At 40.0% G+C, this 13,288-nt stretch overlaps 1 protein-coding gene across 3 annotated transcripts in view; it reads right to left on the reverse strand.

Annotated features, from left to right (window-relative positions):
• Nucleotides 1-13,288, reverse strand: part of LOC126284583 (caspase-1-like) — a 398,664-nt gene that overhangs the window by 141,747 nt on the left and 243,629 nt on the right. The window contains exon 1 of one of the 3 annotated variants that reach the window (XM_049983636.1): nt 11,432-11,696. The exons of 1 other annotated variant lie outside the window; for it this stretch is intronic. In XM_049983636.1, the coding sequence (XP_049839593.1) occupies nt 11,432-11,575 (144 nt within the window). In that variant the 5' untranslated portion in view covers nt 11,576-11,696. Of the gene's footprint in view, nt 1-11,431; nt 11,705-13,288 lie in introns of those variants that run through there. One more of the 3 variants, XM_049983628.1, reaches the window with a different exon arrangement.

A 13,288-nucleotide genomic window follows, 5' to 3' on the forward strand; every position in this document is an offset into this window, starting at 1 on the left:
CATGATGGTCGCATCCGTGTTTGGCGACATCGCCTTGAAAGCACATTGGAAGCGTGTATTCGTCATCGCGATACTGGCGTATCACCCGGCGTCATGGTATGGGATGCCATTGGTTACACGTCTCGGTCAACTCTTGTTCGCATTGACAGCACTTTGGACAGTGGACGTTACATTTCAGATGTGTTACGACCCGTGGCTCTACCCTTCATTCGATCCCTGCGAAACCCTACATTTCAGCAGGACAATGAACGACCGCATGTTGCAGGTCCTGTATGGGCCTTTCTGGATACAGAAAATGTTCGACTGCTGCCCTGGACAGCAAATTCTCCAGATCTCTCACCAATTGAAAACGTCTGGTCAATGGTGACCGAGCAACTGGCTCGTCACTATACGCCAGTCACTACTCTTGATGAACAGTGGTATCGGGTGAAGCTGTATGGGCAGTTGTACCTGTACACGCCATCCACGCTCTGTACCTAGGGATTACAATTACAAATAACCTAATTGGAAGGATCACATAGATAATATTGTGGGTAGGGCAAACCAAAGACTGCAATTCATTGACAGAACATTTAGAAGGTGCAACAGGTCTACCAAAGAGACTGCTTACACTACGCATGTCCGCCCTATTCTGGAGTACTGCTGTACGGTGTGGGATCCGCATCAGGTGGGACTGACGGATGACATCTAAAAAGTGCAAAGAAGGGCAGCTCGTTTTGTATTATAGCGAAATAGGGGAAATAGTGTCACTGGCATGATACGTGAATTGGAGTGGCAATCATTAAAAGAAAAAAAAGAAAAAAAGCGTTTTTCGTTGCGGCGGGATCTTCTCACGAAATTTCAATCATCAGTTTTCTCCTCCGATTCGAAAACATTCTGTTGGAACCCACCTACATAGGGAGAAATGACCATCACGATAAAATAAGAGAAATCAGGGCTGCACGGAAAAATTTAAGTGCTCGTTTTTCCCGCTTGCCGTTCGAGAGTGGAACGGTAGAGACAGAGCATGAAGGTGGTTCATTGAACCCTCTTCCAGGCACTTTATTGTGAATAGCAAAGTAATCACGTAGATGTAGATGTTTGACTCAATGGCCAGGCGTATCAAGGCCGTTATTACGGCCACAGGTGGTTGTTCTGGGTACTGATTTCTCAGGATCAATGCACCCAAATTGCGTGAAAATGAAATCACATGTCAGTTCTAGTATATCTGTCCAATGAATACCCGTTTATCATTGAATTTCTTCTTGGTGTAGCAATTTTAATGGCCAGTTGTGTACTTGGATGACCAGCGGGACGTCATAAAAGGTACATTTAAACCTACGGAATCAAGTTTTCTGGTATGAATCTGAAGGCGAAATCATCTACATCTGCATCTACATGTCTACTCTGCAAATCACGCTTACGTGCCTGGCAAAGGGTTCATTGAATCACCTTCACAACAGTTAGCTGTTATTCTACTGTCGAAGAGCGCGCGGGAAAGACGGACACCTAATCTTTCCGTGCGAGCTCTGACTTCTCGTATTTCAGTATGATGATCATTGCTCTCATGTAGGTCGGAGTCAACAAAATATTTTCGTATTCGGAGGAGTAAGTTGGTGATTGAAATTTCGTGAGGAGATGCGGTCCTCAACGAGCAGGCCTTATGATGTCCGCCTCAAATCCTGTGTCATCAAACCAATCCTTTTGACTGATACAGTAAACTATGTTCGCGCAGAAAAGGCTGCATCAGCAAATGAGATATGGGACAAACTAAAAAATGCATTTGAAGATGGAGGCTTAACCAGAAAGGTAGGATTATTTCGTGAGCTGATAACTACAAGACTGAAAAAGTGAAAAGGCGTGAAGGAATACGTGAATAAAATAATTTAAGTCTCAAATAATCTGTGGAATATTGGTTTTTAAATTGCTGAAGAATGGATTGGCACTTTATTGTTATGGCCTTCAAGAGAAATATTCACCTATGATTATGGGTTTGAAAAGTTGGGGAATATCCATTATAGCACATAGTGCAAAGGTAAAGAGTCTACAGAACGTGAAAAATGAGCCAGATTCTCATGCTCCAAAGATAGAAACAGCGTCGGCTTTATACTCTAAATACAAGAAGAAGAAGACACCTACAAAATGTTTCCGATGCCAAAAGATTGGACATTTTCCAACACAGTGTAACGAAAGGTTGAGTACTAAAGAAAAAAATAACATGTTAGTTCCAGTACTCCTTAGAGGAAAACTACTCATAAAGGTAAGGCACTTTCTGCTTTTTATTCTTTTAGTGAAGTGAGTGACGAACATGCAAAATGATTTTTAGATTCAGGAGCATCTGAGCACACTACTAAAGCTTCATCAGTTTTGTATGATGTTCACTCAAGGACTGACATTCGAGTTTAACAGTTGATGGGTTTAAAAGTGAAACAGTAAAGAAGGGAATGAAGGTCATCTTTGATATACAGAAGCAAAAATAGCCGACTCTTGTGCTGATATTGCAGCTACTGCAACGAATGTAAGAGGTATTTATAAATTATATACAGTTCAAGATATAGTCTGAAAGTCTCCTTGTTTATGCTGCATTATGTGGCATTAAGAGATTTGTGGCTATTTGAACAGAAAAATTATGGCCTTATTGAAGTACATGACAACTGAGATGGAAAATTATGAAAAGAATAATAAGCAATGTGAGGTGTGTCTGCAAAGGAAGCACGCCAGACTGCCACTTGAATCGATTCAAAGCAGATCTATGGAAGTTATACAGGTCTCTGTGGACTTATAGACACTAAGTCTTTGGGCAGTGACTACAATTTTTTGACATTCGCATATGCTGTCTAGATACATAAATATCAAGGATGAAATGAATGATGTATTTGCTGCTTATTGCGAAATAATCGAAAGACAGATTGGGAAGAAAATTAATATTATTAGGTCAGACAGTGGATCAGAATACGTAATCAGTCCGTTTAAGAGACAGCTGAATGAAATGGTTTTCAGACATCAGACTACCATAGTCCCTCAGAATGGAGTTGCAGAACTTGCCAACAGAACCAATGAGGAGAATGCAAGAAGTATGCTAAGCGATGATGAGCTGCCTAAGGCCGTGTCAGCTGCAGTATATTTAATTAACAGATTACTTACCAAAGCTGTGAGAAAAAGGCACCTTGTGAAGTATGGACTGGGAAGAAACCAGACATAACGCACTTCACAGCCTTTGGATGTGAATCCATGGTTCAGATTCCAAAACAATTAAAAGGCAAATGGGATGCAAAATCTTAGATATATTTATTTTTTGTCTACTGTGAGGATGCAATCCTATGAATAAGAAGATACTAAGCAATAAATATGTAGTATTTTTACAGGATTCTAAACATAAAATAAAGGAAAATAGTCGAAATAATATAGTAATTCAGCCGAATATAAGGTGTGACAGTGCTGAAAAGCGATGGAAACTGAAGCAGATGAAGATAAGGATAAAGAGCAGACTGGTATGACTGAATGAAACCGAGGAAGAAGATTCAATAGAGCAAGTCAATTTAAGGTTTACACTTACAACAAAACCAAAAGGATATTCGGAGTATTAAATGAATGTTGCCCAAACCTTCAATAATGAACCCATTACAGTCGATTATGTCTTGACAAATACAAGTGCTCAAAGTTGAAAAGAGGCTATTCAAGACGAAATACAATCATTTTTGGATAATGATACATATGAATGGGTTGACATCCTTGAAAATAAAAAGCCACCAAGCACAAGATGGGTATTCAATATCTGGGTATTCAATATCCTGAGAGTGCAGTTCCAAAATTCAAGGCCCGAGTGGTAAATAAAGGATATCATCAGAAAGAAGGAATAGATAATATAGAAACTTTCTCACTAGTAGTGAAATATTTATTATTAAGATACCTCTTAGCTCTTGCAGTAAAGGAAGACCTATTTATTCATCAAATGGATGAACAAATGGCCATTTGAATGCAAAGCTGCAGGAGGAAATATATGCAATCCCACCTGATGAAGTTAAAAGATCTTATCGAGGGAAAATGAAAATTTGGCGTTCGAAGAAAGACGTATACGGATTAAAGCAGAGTGGCCATTGCTGGAATAAATGTTTAAATAAAACTTTGATAATACGTGGCATGTCACAGTCAAGAGCAGATCCCAAGTATATATTGTAAAACATGCATGGAAGAAATTGCAATCATGTCCATACCAGTAGATTATATTTTGAACAATAATGAAAATGAAATGGACCGTTTTAAAAAACAGTTACGGTCAGATATTACAATGCATGACTTAGGGAAAGTTAATCAATACTTAGGCATGAAGGTTCTAAGAAGTGCCAACAGGGAAGAATTATGAATTAATCAATCTTTGTATACAAGAAAAATCTTAGAAAAGTTCAGTATGAAAACTTGTAAGCCTACTTCTACCCCAACGGAAAATAATGCATTAGTGTTGATAACTGACGGGGACAAGAAAGGTAAGGAAAAGTGCACCCTATTTGGAAGTTGCAGGAAGTCTACTGTACTTAGCACAGACTACCTAGCCATTCATTTCATTTGCCATAAATGCTGTAAGCAAGTTATGCAATGGTCCAAGTCAAAATCACTGGGTGGTAATCAAGAGAATATTCAGGTATTTGAAGGTAACTACTGATTATAAGCTTAAGTACACTGAAAAGCGAAATTGCGAATTTCGCAGGATACAGACTGGGGAACTGAGCTGCAAAGCAGACACTCCATCACTGGAAGTTGCTTTAAACTAATGGGAGGATGGATATCCTGGTCATGTAAGAGAGAGAGGACATCTGCTTTGAGCACCGTGGAAGCTCGATATATGGCCTTATCCTCCACTATCCACTATCCACGAAGCTCTGTGAATCAGAACACTGATGGGTGAAATAGAAATTCTTACGAAAATAAAACCAACTGTGGTATTTTGTGATAATATAGGAGCTATTAAACTTGGCAACAATGATGTCGGGGCTACTAAATTCGCTAACAATAATGTCACCAGAGTGAGATCCAGGTCATTTCGCTGCACTAAACTGAAGAGCCCAACAACTGACTCTGTTCGTTATTTCTGTATACCTAAAATATTGTAAAACAATGACAAAACTGTGTTTGGGATTGATGAATTTCCTTTTTGAAACTGAATAAAAAATCAAAATCTTTGTATTTCACAACGTCAGTCATTTTAAATTTCCAGATAAACCACATATTCAGAAATGGTTTAATATATGTGAGAGAAGGCGAAATTCACCCCACAGGTGGACATTACAATTCCATCTCTGTTTTCCAGGCGAATGTTCTCCAGAACACACTGTAGAATGATGTTCCTAGCTAAGTGTTAAAACATAAATAACTAAAAAATAAATGGTTCAAAAAATTTTAATTTGGGTTTTTTGTCGCAAACAAATGTGTGAAGACATGTAATGGTTAATTCAATGATGATTACCGTAGCAATTATAAAACAAAAAGCTAAAACTTGGGTTTATCATCAAACTTTTTGTACGCAGCTCTTTGGGTTGCTGGGGGCATAGAGCACATCAGTTCGCAAGGGCGGCAGATTGGGGGGGGGGGGGGGAGTCAAGAGTGGGCACTTGCTCCTCCTGAAATCCAGATGTGGCTTTTTATTACAGAATTCTCTCGAATGTCTAGGAATCATTGTCTCAACTAAACTGCAGATTTAATGCAGCACACCGCGACGAGATACCGTGCGGGGTAGCAGTTTGGGCGTCTTGCCACGGTTCGCAGGCCTCTCCCCGTCGGAGGTTCGCGGTTCGAGTCCTGCCTCGGATACGCGCGCGCGCGCGCGCTCGTGTGTGTGTGTGTGTGTGTGTGTGTGTTGTCCTTTGCGTGAGTTTGTTTAAGTTACATTAACTAGTGTGTAAGCTTAGGGACCGATGACCTCAGCACTTTGGTCCCATAAGACCTTACCATAAATCTCCAATTTCCAAATTTCCGCAACGAGAAAAGCTACATCTTGAGCTTTCACCATAATTTTATCTTGGTTTTTATTAGTTGCCACTCTGTTCACATGAAATTATTCCAGTTCCATAGAACGACTGCAGTTTCGGCGCTGATTTGCAGTCAAGGTGGATACGAACCTTTGCAAAACTGTGCCCAAATAATGACTTCAGTCTTTTTCTGCCGCTTCCACGTTCAGCCCTCACAAACTTGCTAGTCCAACACCCTGGCGCGTGGATTCCGTCGCCAACTGCCAACACGTCACAAACACGGCAGCAGTGTGCTTACCAGCCAAAGAACGCTCTGTCTCGTTCATGCACAACGGAATCACAACGAAATCACAACAGCAGTTTGCCACTTGTCTATCGAAAACGAAAACCCATGAAAACTTGCTGATTCTGCATTCGCAGAGCTATTGTAACATAATCAGAAGAACACTGCCATTTATACTTGATCCCAAACACACCATTCGGAGGAATAAAATACCATTTTCTTACAAGAAAGGGAAGAAAGTATGAAATTTCGAGGACGAAAAACATGTGATGTCACAGAGCTGCGAATTTTGCACCCACTTGGCGTGGCCGGCTACACAATAATGCTGCAAACTGTAGAGAAGAGGATTACCGTGGCGCAGACCTGGGCTGCTACAAGATGTTTCTACCGGCCAATTTAAGGATGATTTTGGAAGGTTTCCCACATTCATTTGGTCGTATATTGGCCGTGGGCTACACTTTACCTAGCCATCCGAAATTAATGTAGCTTTCAAAACGTTTTAATCAACTTCACTTATGTAAATCGACACTAAGAACAGTAAATCATTACAATAATGCAATAAATCAGTTAACGTTAAGTTAAATAACCAAACAAAGTGTTATACGAGGGCAACTCGGAAAGTAATGTCCGACTGGCTGCGAAATGGAAACCAATGTTAAAATCAAAAATGTTCTATTTGCAATAGTTAACTGCACCTCACGGCTACCTCTCTACATAGTCGCCGATCCGACTTAAACCTTTGTGGTTGCGTTGTACCAACTTTCCAAAGCCCTCGTCATAGAAGTTAAAATGTTCTATTTGCAATAGTTAACTGCACCTCACGGCTACCTCTCTACATAGTCGCCGATCCGACTTAAACCTTTGTGGTTGCGTTGTACCAACTTACCAAAGCCCTCGTCATAGAAGTTAAAATGTTCTATTTGCGATAGTTAACTGCACCTCACGGCTACCTCTCTACATAGTCGCCGATCCGACTTACACCTCTGTGGTTGCGTTGTACCAACTTTCCAAAGCCCTCGTCATAGAAGTTAAAATGTTCTATTTGCAATAGTTAACTGCACCTCACGGCTACCTCTCTACATAGTCGCCGATCCGACTTAAACCTTTGTGGTTGCGTTGTACCAACTTTCCAAAGCCCTCGTCATAGAAGTTAAAATGTTCTATTTGCAATAGTTAACTGCACCTCACGGCTACCTCTCTACATAGTCGCCGATCCGACTTAAACCTTTGTGGTTGCGTTGTACCAACTTTCCAAAGCCCTCGTCATAGAAGTTAAAATGTTCTATTTGCAATAGTTAACTGCACCTCACGGCTACCTCTCTACATAGTCGCCGATCCGACTTACACCTCTGTGGTTGCGTTGTACCAACTTTCCAAAGCCCTCGTCATAGAAGTTAAAATGTTCTATTTGCAATAGTTAACTGCACCTCACGGCTACCTCTCTACATAGTCGCCGATCCGACTTAAACCTTTGTGGTTGCGTTGGACCAACTTTCCAAAGCCCTCGTCATAGAAGTTAAAATGTTCTATTTGCAATAGTTAACTGCACCTCACGGCTACCTCTCTACATAGTCGCCGATCCGACTTACACCTTTGTGGTTGCGTTGTACCAACTTTCCAAAGCCCTCGTCATAGAAGTTAAAATGTTCTATTTTCAATAGTTAACTGCACCTCACGGCTACCTCTCTACATAGTCGCCGATCCGACTTAAACCTTTGTGGTTGCGTTGTACCAACTTTCCAAAGCCCTCGTCATAGAAGTTAGCCGCCTGTACTTTCTGCCAAAACTGTTCGCTAGTCTACAGCTCGTTGTCTGTGCCAGAATGTTATCTTCATAACCAGTGCTTCATGTGAGCAGAGATGAAACACGGGGTACCAGTAACGAGCTGTATTGTGGGTGATAAAACATTTCCCATCGAAAACGCTGCAAGAGCATTTTCTTTGCCCCTGCAGAGTTCGGCTGAATGTTGTCATCAAGAAAGAAATGCATGACAGTTGAGCAGGTATAACACGACGATCCGCCGCGAACGGTGTTGGTCTAGCGCGACACCCATCTAGCGGTAAACGGGTGAAACTACGAAAATTAGCAGACCCATTATCCGCGTGCCAGAATAGAGAGCGGTTCCAAACTGCCGACAATCCGCGATTGCGCAGTAGGCAGCGATAACTCGCGCATGCGCACAAAGGTGTACCACAATGCTTTCTGCTTGTTGTTTGGTTAGGTGTTTAACCTAACCTAACGTAACCTAACCTAACCAGAGGCTAATTTCAGATTTTCGTGTTGGCGATTTTTTGCGTTGGGGATCTTCCACATTTTTTTCCCCAGTAAGCAGGTTTCATACATGCAGAAAAGAAACTTTTTTTTTAGTAGACTCTTTTATACTAGATGTTTAGGGAAGGTTTGTTTCTGTTGACAGCTTCGAATTCTAGAAATGAAATGCAGCATAGAGGCGTTAAGCGTCTTAATTCAGGCATACAGCGAGGAAAGGCGTACATGTGACTCGCTGTATCGTAATACGATACGTCTGCAACCGTTTCTTCTGAGTAATATGCATATAACGCCAAACGGTGATTTTCCATTTGTATCGTAATGCCTTAGCTTACGAAACTTTGTTTTGATTACATCTCTTGTTTATTTCAGAATGCCAGAAAAGAGACACAGGAAGTGATTGGCGACAAAGTCCATGCAGTTACGTCCAGTGCGATAGACAAGGACTGAAAAACTCTGAATAGCACTTGTATACCGTACATTCAAAACTTGGAAAAGTAACAAAAGTACACCTTTAAGTACTGGTCCTTTCAAGTGCTACAAATTGCAGTGCATACATCCACAGCAACTTTTGAAATGGTGGGCTGTGCTGTTCTGTGGCTAAAAGCCAGACTCTTAAAAGGTTCCCCATTCGCCAGGAAACGTAATGTTACAACCAGCCTGAAACAACAGGGCGTTTACCAGTATGTTATCGGTGATCTTGGCTGGTAGGATCACAAAACGAATAAACATATAATTCTTACTTTAGTTTTCGTTTTCGTCGCCGTTCTGCCCTAATCCGAATATTTACTGTCACTGCCAGGGCAATGGCTCCAAAAACAAATGGATCCTCCATGTACAATATGATGTACAAATGTAAATTTCGATATACATATACCTGTGTAACCAAGTGTAATATAAAACTGTTGAGTCTGTAATTCAAAACAGTACTAACCTACGTAAGAAAAAAACAATTTCTTATTACATAGGAACCTTGAGCTCACAGAAATAATTCGAACGTATGACGCTCCAGTATATCATACAGTCGCCCTTGAGTTGGCGCGCGGTAGAACGAACGACTTTACAAGACATCAGACAATTCTATTTTTTTTTTTTTTTCGCGGGTATTGTCTACTGCTCGCGCTATCGTCTGCTGCTATGTATAACCCGCGTGGATGGTGTGAACCAGTCTGTAGTTACAGGTATGCACGTTAGGGGCACTCGTGCATAGGTGTACGGTTTAGGCGCATCGTGTAATAAGGTCTTCAAGGCCCGAGTGGTAAATAAAGGATATCATCAGAAAGAAGGAATAGATAATATAGAATCTGAGCTACAATGACATCAGAGTGAACTCTCTCAACAGACCCTCATACTTGGTGGGAGACACTATTTTCTAGGCATCTTTACGTTCTCACTGTGCGGTCAGAAATGAAAAGAACGACGTGACGTGATCTACGGGCATACTAGAGACACTGCCCAAAACATCTGTGCAAAGCTTCATCGGATTTTCACTGCGGTTTCCATTTCGCTCCGATCGGGCCTTACTTTCGGAATAGCCGTCGTAGACGTCATCAAAATTAAATAAGCCCTTTTTAAAGTTTATCCCCTGTTTCTCCACATAGAGCGGTATATGTTGATATCCAGCCAGATTTTCGTGTTCTGACTTCTAGCTCCTATTTCAGATTTTCAATTTTTAGTTTCAATCTAACGTTATGGTAGTATTAGTAAATTATTTTTTGAGTATTTTCTTGCTTTATTTGATAACTAGTTGGACAACCTCGATTTAATTATATGAGACTAAATTTCTGATCATTTAATCAAATATGTGGTATCCATGGTCACATTAATAACATAAAATGATGTACTTTGCACACACTTTTGAAATATTGTTACCGCTTGGGTAACAAATGTAGATGACTATCACTCTTTTGAGATGCAATAATTTTTTAGTAGTTCTTGTCTCATTCATTTCTTTAGATACGACACGTTTTCATATTCACCGAACTATTTGTACCCAAACTGGCAAGCTTTGAATGTCAAATCCCCCCCCCCATGGTAAAACCTCTGCAGACGCCCATGGTGCATATCACGACATTTCTGTCTGCTGAGAAGAAACTAGTATTTTCATAACAGAAATACTCATGGGATAAATGGCGTACAGTATGTATTATTCTGAGTTATTTCAGAACAAAAGGAGTAAGAATGCAGGCATTAAGTAGCTATAATCACTTTCTCATTAATCTGGAGCTCCTAACCACATGATGACAAAAATCTTAAATGACGACACATAAAACACACAACAACTTCTTAATACGTGAAAATGTGGATAACGAGTGTGTTGTATAGCCTTCTAAAACGGCAAGCCAACCACTAAGCTCAAATTGTCAGTGCGCCTCCTAGAATAAGTAGCCGAAAAAGCACTTGAAAAGGTACACCTAAAGATGTACATGCTGCAAGGCACATAATATCTTCGTGCATATAATTCGTGGATCAAACAACAAAAAGGGCTGCAATAGAGTAAGCAGACATGTCCTGCCTCCTATTCCGAACTACAGTTCAATATATGTTATACCTCTACTCTCCGTTATAGATACAGCAAAACTGAATTTGGCAAGAACAGTAATCTGCACAGTAACAGACTCATAATAAAATGACAATTCTTATACCTCGAGGTTACGGTTGACCAATTGTTAACCTGATTACTTCTTAAATAAATTTTCGCTAAATTATTAATTTAGCTGTAACCAAGAGGACTATGAAATGAAATATATACCACAACTGATGCTTGAATAACAGATATTCCAGGAACATTGAACTCTTCAAAGTAAAACGCAGAAAACAGTAAGTTCTCAAGTTTTTTTCTACTGTACCTACGAATCGATGATGACACCTATTCTCTATTAAATGATCGGCAAAGAGTGCGGTTGCGTTCTTCATCAGAAACTCTACTTGTACTAACCTTGTGTGATTCGTTTTCTTGTCCTTTGCTGTCGCTTTTCGCTATGTCCGTGTAGCTTCCACATTCCAATCGCAGTACTTCATCTACACACTTCAGGCACTGTATTGTAGAGTTCATTTCGCAAAACTTATGAATAGAGAACATCGTTTTGGCTGCTAAAAACTGACTCGATCACAACTTCACTTTCATTTCTTATAAACTCCAGAACCCACTGGAGCACATCACATGATTCGGAAGAAACCTCTCGTAACAAGATATCAACAATGAATCAGTGTTGCCAACACTTGATTATTTTTTCCGTCAAACCAACACCGGACACCCAAAAATCCGTCAAAATGAAATATCTCCGTATTTTCTTGCAAAAATAAAGAAAAAATAAAAGTTGTTTTAAAACATTACTTTGTTCACGCATAGAGCAAACATTTAAAAATCCGTCAAAATCAGGTGACTGCGTATTTTCTTGCAAATAAAAAGGCGAAACTAGAATTTATTTTAAAACATTACACACATACCTAGTTTACGAGACGGACAGACATTTAAAAATCCGTCGAACTCGGTCAAAATATAAAATACATATTATTATTACACAACTACATTTTAATGGAACAGTAACAAGCAAATTTAAATGCGCTCCACTCAATTTCGGGCATGCAGTCGGACATATTCAGCTTCTATTTTTATTATTTCAACTGTATAGCGTCCAGTCATCTTCAGAATCAGCCAATACACAAATGGCTGGACAGCATACAGCTGAAATATTAGAAGAAACCGAAATTATGCGCAGCACGCTCAGAATTTAATGGAGTAGTCATTGCGACACGAAAACTTGAAGATACACAAATGTAAGTATATTTACTCACCTATGTAGATTAAAATGATCCACATCGCCCCTGTCTCTTGCCGTGCTGGATTTTTGGTGTCCTCGGTACGCAGCTATTGTGCCAATTTGCTTCAAAGCTTGCTCTGGTAAGACGTAATTATGACAGTACCTGTTCACACGCCTAAATCCGGTCCGCACAGTGAGAACTGCGTTTACCATATTGGTTTTAAGCCTATTCCTGTGAGAAGTTTTCACATTGTTGAGCAACATGCTAAATGCTCTCTCGACCTCAGCATTTGACCAAGGTAACACCAAAAGCATTATTGCAACATCTGAGACCTCCTGAAACGGATTTTGGAAGCTAAAGTCCTTACATGATGCTATTTCTTGCCAAAATTCTACTGTATTGTCCACATATTTCCATTGAGTAGTAGTTAATTTTGACCTGTGGATGTCAATTTTTTAAATTTGTGTGTCAGGTAATTGAAATTACTGAGCTAGTGGAATTATACTTTCTTCCACAACCCTCAAACATTGTTCTGTAGCAACTGGGCACTTTTTTTTTTTCTTTGCGAAACCTTCACATTATTAGGCAGTCGCCTCTGGAGTTCCTCTGCAAAGCAAAGCAGAAAATTTTCGCATCTATTGCGATTTTTTTTCCCTTTCTGAGCTTTGTGTTCTTCCATTATATTTACCAATGAAACGTCTACTTCATGGCCAAGATAAATGTTAGGGAATCTGGATTTTCTAACGTCTGACGTTAGCAAATACCTTATAACTGGGGTGAACAATCCTCCTCGTAAGACATACAATCAGATGAACGAAGTCTTGCAGCAGCTTTGGACGGTCTGATATACTTGATTAGAATGATTTATTGGTTCTAAGAAATAGAATATAATGCTTATTGATGGCATCCGAGTACATACTATATAATAGTTCATCTGTGTAGCACTTAAGTCTGACATCGGGATATTTCAAAATGTGTCTGTAGTTCAAACCACTGACTTCAAATGCGATTAACAGCAACTTCGAGCGAT

The sequence above is a fragment of the Schistocerca gregaria genome, chromosome 1 (genome assembly GCF_023897955.1).
Source record: "Schistocerca gregaria isolate iqSchGreg1 chromosome 1, iqSchGreg1.2, whole genome shotgun sequence".
Classification (NCBI taxonomy): domain Eukaryota; kingdom Metazoa; phylum Arthropoda; class Insecta; order Orthoptera; family Acrididae; genus Schistocerca; species Schistocerca gregaria.